The 8,280-nt window shown below is 47.7% G+C and overlaps 1 protein-coding gene across 1 annotated transcript; it reads left to right on the forward strand.

Moving 5' to 3' along the window:
* Positions 1-464: 464 nt before the first annotated feature.
* Positions 465-7,456, forward strand: LOC121045666. The gene is made up of 4 exons (XM_040498723.2): positions 465-577; positions 2,009-2,176; positions 3,639-3,737; positions 6,865-7,456. The coding sequence occupies exons 1-4, from the start codon at positions 467-469 to the stop codon at positions 6,964-6,966; spliced, it is 480 nt and encodes a 159-aa protein (XP_040354657.1). The 5' UTR covers positions 465-466; the 3' UTR covers positions 6,967-7,456.
* The last annotated feature ends 824 nt before the right edge of the window (positions 7,457-8,280 follow it).

An 8,280-nucleotide genomic window follows, 5' to 3' on the forward strand; every position in this document is an offset into this window, starting at 1 on the left:
CATTTAAGCGAGACAGGCTACAATGACAAAACAAAAAAGTCTTACACCAAAATAACAAGTATATTTACGTATACATTGTACTCGAAATGTTGACCAGTTAGCACATACGAAAAAGTGGTAAAAAGAACCCCATCATACCCCCCAAACAGAAATACGCACAAGAGCAATGAATGTATTTATCAAACCAGTTACGAATTTAAAGTTTCAAGCCACTGTTTCGGCTTCCAGTTTAGGCCATACTATGCGCGCTCCTTAGGAGAAAGAAATTTAAAAAAAATTGGAATCTAAAATAACAAAACAAATAAGAATGAACTCAGATAAACCCCCAATTTTTGTCAAAAAATCAACACCGAAAAATACACCCCGAATTTGACAAAAAATGAACTCCGAAAACACGGAACCCTACTTCTAAGCTTACAGGGTCTGGCGAGTGATTTCCCGACGCCGTCGGCCAGGCTGGATCGATATGAGCGACACTCCGACGGAGGCCCTCAAAGATGCCAAGAAGTCTTCCAAGGTCGCCGTCAACCCCAAATACACGGTCACGAAGCACGGAATGCTCAACATCGCCGAAGTGGTGAGGACTATACGCAGTACGCTGTGAGACATGCTCCCCCGCGACAGAGAAGCCGTTCTCTAACGCAATAAGCAGACCTCGAGCGAAAGAACCGGCGATCGTGGTTCCATCGAAAGGGCCTGCCGGGTACCACGCGCTTCAAATTGCGGAGAACTTCGAGGCATTTCTATACCGCATATTAAACGAATTATTTTAAGATTAAGCGAAAGAATATCGAGACAACCTGTGAATCTGTTTGTTTTCGGATACAAACACATTAAAACGGTTAGTAATAGCGAAGTCACGCGAGCTACTTGTGTTTCATGAATATGTCTATGCAGAGCGCAAGATCTGCTTCTTTTTGCAGTGGGTTGTGTCGGCGTCGAAACGCGGAGCTCTGATTGTCACTGATTGAAGGATAGTGGGTAGACCTCAAAACCAGCTGCCTCGAGGTCTGCTCACTATCCTTCAATCGGAGCGAGTCAGAGCTCGGCGTTCCAACGTCACCACAACCCCTACAAAAAAGTAGCAGACTAACTTGCACTACGCATATTCAGCAACACTTCCTTTGATTTCCTGGCTCTCAAGACTCTGACTGACTGCACTACGCATATATACCCTCCGACAGCAGTTAACGAACCGATAGTCAATCGCGCAGCGGCAAAAGTGCATCGTCACGGCGGACCTCGTCTATAGACCTTTTCTGTGTACCCTCGTCCCCAGCCACCTAATAGGCGTATCCGATATGGGTGACGAAGAAATAATAAAACCTTTTAAGCTGCAAATAGTTAAAGAATAGAGGGGAGGCAAAACGAGAATGAGTGACGGTTACGCTTATATTGTAAATGCGTTCTTTCGGCGTGGCGACGGCAAAACAATGTTTTCGCCCATATACTGGAAGTGACGACAATTCAAGCTGGCGGCGCCCTTGTGAAAAAGGTCTATAGGTAGGTGGCACAAGCTACCTCCCGTTATAAAGGGTACAGACATTAGCATCCATCCACATCCATCCAGCGTTCGCTATCATCGGCTATGCGGAGCCCAAGTTCGTCCGCTTCAGGTTGTGGTGACGTCAGAACGCCGAGCTCTGCGTTGGCCAGCACAGCTCAAGGCAGCTTACTTTGAGGTCTGCCCACTCTCCTTCAATCAGAGCCAATCAGAGGCCGGCGTCTCTCTGACGTCACCGATTTCCTGCGAAAGAAGCAGACGACTTGCTCTCTGCATAGCGATCACGCACCGTGAATACGGCGTGACCGTCTGCGCTGTGTGTGATTGGTTTAGCCGATGATACGAACGACGACCACCGTGACGATGCGCTTTCGACGCTTCCCCGATTGGCTCCGTCCGCTCGTAGCGTTGACTGCAGTGTAAGCTCCAGTGAACGTTTATACTCTGATTACGAGTGTATAATACGTATACCCGCATAAAAGATCACCGCGGACCTTCGCGCAGTGCGCGGCAGTGGCATCGGTCGTCTGCGTGCTACTGTCTGGCAGCGAGCAGACGGCGTCGCGGGTGACACTGATGGTGTCGTTCGCCTTCGCCTACGTGTCCTCGGTAATGCTGCTGGGAGGCATCTCGTCGCCCTACACTCAGGCCTACCTCCCGCTCTCTCTCTACGTGAGTGCTACTTCGATGTCTGCCTTGAGCTATAGTATAGGGCCGTCAGCCTTCGAATGTTCGAGAAAAAAAAAAAAAAAAAAAACTCCACCGAAAATAGCCTGTTGCACGCGGTAGCAGGGTCATTCAGATCGTGCAAGACCATCAAAGACCAGAGTACATGTCTGGTCTTTAGTGGTCTTGCACTTTCTTTAAAGAATATGCTGTCATCATAGTCGCTAAGTGGAAGACAGCGATCCGCGCATGCTACGATGATCCATTGTGTGGCAGGTCGTTTCCCGTGTTCGATGGGTTTAAATTTGCAGAACGTTGGGCCATCTGGCGTACTCAGTGGGTGCATTCTGTAGCTAGCGGCTGCCTCGGGTCCGAACGGAGCATCATCCTATGTCTCATACTCGCATACACCTTACTTTCGCTACGTAAAAATGCATCGGTGTCACGTTCTGCGTGAGTGGCCGAATCACAGATAATAGTCACGTTCAGTTCAAATCAGAAATTACTAAAAAAAAAAAAAATCGGGTTTCTTTTTTATTGTTATAGTTTCCGCTTCCTCAGCTGAGGCAGATGGTCTCCGAATAAAATGGAATCAGACGACCCCGGGCATGATAGCTTTCATTTGACGCTCGGGTATTGAGGAGGTCTCGACAAGGCCGCTAGAAAAAAATTTAAACCGGGTGACTAAACATCTGCGTTGCGGCTTGAAGCGATCCAAAGTGATCGAGACCTTCGTATGCAGGCGGTGCAAAGGCTGCGATTGTTATCCAACAATAAAGACAAAATATACAAAATACGGAACTTAAAGTATGTTCTCTGTAGCGATGCTTTTATACGGCCATTACGTTTGTTCCGCACTTATTTACAAAATTCCTTTCAAATGTATTCGTATGCACACTTGAAGGCGGCCGCTATCGGCGATTACGTTTTTGTTCGTTGACGCGAGTGTCAGACCAACGTCTCATAATCACATACGCCCTAACTCCGCTACGTAAAAAGGCATCGGTGTCATTCATTCATTCATTCATTCATTCATTCCTTCATTCATTCACCCATTTTGTGTGGCCCACAAACAGCATGACACATTTTTAGTGGTGCACTTTCCAGATTAGTATGAAACAGCAGAACAAAAATATAAAAAGGAAGAGAAACTGTTCTGGGGGGGGGGGGGGGGGGGGGGGGGGGGGGCGGGGGCGAGTGGCCGAATTACGGATATAAGTGACGTTCAGTCCCTGTCCTGCTCTGTTGACCACGGAGAGGACGACCGTCGATAGTCACCTACTTTCCATGCATCGTCGATCAAAACACGACTGCAAGAACGTTTACGTGGTTTGATTCTGTTTTGCCGACGGAAGCGTGCAGTAATACTGAATGTCACCAAAATTGGTGTACAAATTGATTCGAATTAGAAGTTCCGATAAGATTTCTAAGTTTCAGCGTCTTGAACTTCGTGAGTCTCTCTTCGCAGTTCCTGCTGTACCACCTGGTGGGCAGCGGTTTCTTTCTGATCACTTCCGGCTGGCTCCTGTCCGTCGCGAAGAAAGAGGTCCTCGACAAAGTGGCTGCGGTGGGTAGGGGATATTTCACGTCCCCATTTCCACTACCAGACACTGGCATAAACCGTGTTTCGAACCAATTCTTCTCAGCGCGCCTAGCATCAAAAAGCAAAAATAGACTTGTACCAGTGTTGTAGGCGTTTCTGAAAAAAAAGTAAAGTCACCCGTAACGAACAAAACGTGAGGGCGCAAGTGAGTTTGTGTATGCTGAACATTTTGAAGGAACCCGAGACTCAGGAAATACGAAATTTGACACCAAGAGATGGACAACTCGTTACTTGCACATAAAAGGAACGCGTTACGTGCTGCCGATAAAAACGCAACGAACGTTACATTTGCGTTGCTTTTCATTAATTAAATAGATCGTTCTATTGTTATGAGGTTAAAGGATACATAAGCACCCTGTTAAAAAAAAATATGTCCATGCAGAAAATAATTCCCTAACAACGTGATGCTTTTTTTTTTTTTTTTTTTTTTTTTTTACTGTCTTGATATGACTTGGTGTACGTTACCGAAAACAGTAACCCGTTACATGTAACGATGTTACTTGCAACTCGTTGCCGCCTGCACTGACTACCGTTTTACTGAGAGAGGGCGAGAGAGAAAAGTTGAAAGGGCTACCGGCGCTTTCCCCCTTTCTGATTGTGTAGAACGAGTGAAAGTCCCGGATGAGAGGCTTCGCCGGTGTTGGGTGTCTGCTGTGCCCCAACTTCGGTCGCGCTTTCTTTCCTGTTTTAAACTCGCAAACTTAATTAGAGCCAGCGGCTTCGATGGAAACAGTCCCCCGGTCATCGGGACACCATTGCTGGGTTATAGGGTGCAGGAATAAAAACAGAAAACATAGAATAGTGTCCGAGGACATATGGCAAGGCGAGGCGAGAGCGGCTGCAATGTCTTTGAGCTCCATCGCTTTCCACATGACTCCTGTCTCCGGGGGCAGTGGATTGCTTGCGTCCGTAAGCCGAAAAGGAGTTTCCTCAACGCCATCCTCTCGACTTCGCTCGGAACATTTCGTGAATGGAGCGCGCACCGAACGCTGTGCCGCCGATGAACATGGGGTACGCTCGCAATGTGCGTGCGAGTTTTCTCATGATAACTGTTCTTTCAGCTTGTAAAATTCCGTAACTGAATTTATCTTAATAGTGATAATTTGCAGTGCTGACTGACTCGATTTTATCATCTACAGCACTTAGTTGAAGGCCCATTTCCGCGGCCGGGTGAGGCTGAAATTTGTTAAAAACGTAGTTCTATTGTTTGTTTGTTTGTTTTTTCAATCGCGATCTCCTGCGCGATACCAGAGAGCCGGCAAAAGCGCTCCTTGAAGTGCCGCTGGTGGGTTGTTTCCGTTGACTAAGGCGCTTTGAGGCGCTTGATAGTCGCTGCAGGAACGTTTCGTGTGTTGCGATCTGCGTTTTCGAGCCCAGTGTACACGTTTCTTTGTTTGAGTCATGGCATCCGCCAGTGTGGCGACGGGGGGAACAGCGGCAGCGAACGTGCCAGCTACAGAAATTGGAGGTGAGAATTCAAAATATTGCATCAAATAGTAAAATAATTCGTGGCTGCTTCGAGGCTTTCTGCGGTTCGATAAAAGTACGTCTAGAGCGCCTTCGTCGTTCATTCACAAGGAGATATAAGAACAGGGACACGAATATAAAAAGAGCACAGCAAGACGATATGTAGCAGCTCCGGGCGTTTACAAAGTTAATTGAGGTTCCCGTTTCGTGTATCGCTTGTTGATTACAACTAAAAGCGGCTACGTTAAAATAGGCCTATTGCAACTAAAAATGTATAAATGGTTCATCATTTCCAGTCATTCGGAAAGCAATGGAGCTTAAAAACATTCCAGCCGTACTTGCCTTGCCGGATTCCATGCAAACTACATATAAGCCCTCGGACAGTACTCGACGCTTTCTGTCGTGATTTGTGCACCCTATCACCCAGCAATGGTGTCCCGATGACCGGGGGACTGTCGCCATCGAAGACCATGGCTTTAATTAAGTTTGGGAGTTTGAAACGTAGAAGAAAGCGCGAACGAAGTTGGGGCACTGCAGACGCCCAACACCGGCCCAGCCTCTCATCCGGGACTTCCACTCTTTCTACACAATCAGAAAGGGGGAAAGCGCCGGTAGCCCTTTCCCTTTTCTCTCTCGCTCTCAAAATGGCGCTACCCACGATAAAACGGTCTATAAGGACATCATTTTCTCTTTGAAAATTTGTTTAAAAAAAGTATTGAGCTATTTCTTTGGTTCCATCAGAGAGCTCGTTATATTTTTACCGGGATGCGTCCATCACCTCGTGGATAACGACGCCTTGTTGATGAATTTTCGACGCCACCCAGAGAAGGCCACCGCGAGACTGGACGCGAGTGTCAACCGAAGGATGGTGCAGCGCTCGTGCTGTGCCGCCTCGTCGGCCATATTTGGGTGACGCCGAATATTCGAGACGCAAATGGAGAGAACCACTGGACCTTCATTGGAGCATGCAATGGCGCAGTACAGCTAGCACGTCGGATAGACCCGCCAAAACGCGTCTCTCCGTGAGTGAGAGAGGAGACGCCAAACAAAAAACAAAAAAAAAGAAAAGAAGTAAACAACGTCAGGAACGCAGTTCTCCGCTTATTGCAGTGTCTCTGGTAGAACTTTCGTCAGTCGACAAAGACAAACATATCTTTCCCCCGAAATATTCCCTCTCCTTTCTCCCAAAAATAAAAACCTCGTTCGTTCGAAAAAACAAACAAAAACAACTACAACAATGTTTTTTTTTTTTTTTTTTTTTTTTTAGTTGAGGCGTTGTTGTTTTTAGTTGAGGCGTTCGGGCGCGTTCGAGGAGTGAGCAGAGACGAGGCAACTACTTTGCTTCTGCCCACAACTCGTTCCAACCAGAGATCTGTGGTCTCACGTCCTCGCGCGCTTCCGACTCCTCCTCTCCCCCAGTTTCTACCCGTATAGCAAACGACGCGCTTCTGTTCACCCACTGCAGCGCCGCAGCCCGCCTGCACCCTCTCGGAGCAGTCCTCCAATCAGAGCTCGGGGTTATGGCGTCACTGTCAACCTCCGCGCGATGATTGGTCCAGGCGCAGCGGCAGCAGGCCGAATGTGTCCCGATCTGTACAAATCGCCATTTTACTTCCCCCTGCAGGGATTGGGCCTCGGATCGGGTGTGGTGCACTTCCTCCACGGCCTGTACACGTTCGCCACCGTCTTCAATCAGCCGGTAGCGAAAAGCGCCGGAGGACAGTGAATTCGGTCCTGCAGACCCAGGTTGCTTCCGGTGTCGCGCGGTGCTACGAAATATAAAACTGTTAATTTCAAGGATGAAACGATAATTAATTCTCTCGAGACATACAATGTCTTCTGACGTGGCATCCGCGTTCGTATATTAAAAATAGCAGCGAAAACTCGAACAAGAACTGCGAACTGTATATATAACGCGATATCATGTATACACGAAATAAAGAGTATGCAACAATGTGCCGTGTGTGTAATCAGATTCGTTCGATGATCGACGTTGCTTTTATTTTTATTTTTTTGCTCAGTCTGCTTCACAATTTTTGAATCGTTTTTCTACACATTTACGTTCTACGCTTGAGTGGGAATAGGCCCTTTTCAAAAGTCAGAGTCCACTTGTGCCAGTCCAAAAAGCTCCAATATTGCCGCTCTAATGACGGTGATAGAAGATCATGCGCAGCTAAATAGCGCCCTCGATTTCGTGCGTCGAAGGTAACGTGGAACGACCAACATCTTTTCTTTTTCCTTCTCTACGCTTTCGAAGACGTTCGATTTTCCTGGTGTGGAGAAACAGTGTATAGTTCCGCCATTAGAGCGTCGGGTCTGGCTCTGCACAAGGTGGGTAGGCTGACTTTCGGAAAGGGTCTATTCTAAAAGATAGCCCATGGGACGCGACATTCAAGACACGAATGTTGCGGTGACGGCGAGCGGTGAGTTACCGTGGCAACCAAGAACACAAGGTTCGCCGTAACCACGTGGTTGTAACGTAAGGAGTTGAGCTCGGTTCAACTTTTCACGCAGCACCCTTTTCTTAACTTAACGTCTAAGTCACCGAAGCACTCGTGTCTTGAATGTCGCGTGGAAGGCTATCTCCTTGAATTAGTAGCCACGCTTAATACGAAGCACAGATTTCCCGGTGACTTTTCGTAACGTAACGAAAGAAAACAGCTCTGCGTGAACGAGCCTTTATGTGCGAGCGATCAAAAGCTCCGTGCGTTTATGATGTGTTCGAGCGCACTAGCGGGGCAAAAAGCAAAAACCGCTGGTCTCGCGCTTCTATCTTTGGCTTCGCCTGCAGATAAGATGAAACGAAGCATAGCTCAGAGAGAGAGAAGTGTTACAGTGGCTCAGTGCTGCGCTGTGCCGCCATGATCTTCCCAAGGCCTGCACGTTGCACGTGCCTCGTGCATCGACGCACCTTGCGCTACTTTTAAAACATGAAGGGGCTTTAGGTCTACCTAGAGCCACTCTATATGGCAGCGTAGCTGCCAGAGTAGCGACACGACGCAAAATTATCTAGATGCACGACGTCAGAAGCGCTGATAGT

The sequence above is a fragment of the Ixodes scapularis genome, unplaced genomic scaffold (genome assembly GCF_016920785.2).
Source record: "Ixodes scapularis isolate PalLabHiFi unplaced genomic scaffold, ASM1692078v2 PGA_scaffold4__175_contigs__length_147842914, whole genome shotgun sequence".
Taxonomy (NCBI): Eukaryota; Metazoa; Arthropoda; class Arachnida; order Ixodida; family Ixodidae; genus Ixodes; species Ixodes scapularis.

Excerpts from the sequence above, each read along its gene's own strand:
- LOC121045666 (XM_040498723.2), top strand. The coding sequence starts at position 467 with ATGAGCGACACTCCGACGGAGGCCCTCAAAGATGCCAAGAAGTCTTCC. Across the intron at positions 578-2,008 it reads TGCTCAACATCGCCGAAGTG|TGCGCGGCAGTGGCATCGGT; the intron begins GTGAGGACTATA and ends ACCTTCGCGCAG. Across the intron at positions 2,177-3,638 it reads ACCTCCCGCTCTCTCTCTAC|TTCCTGCTGTACCACCTGGT; the intron begins GTGAGTGCTACT and ends CTCTCTTCGCAG.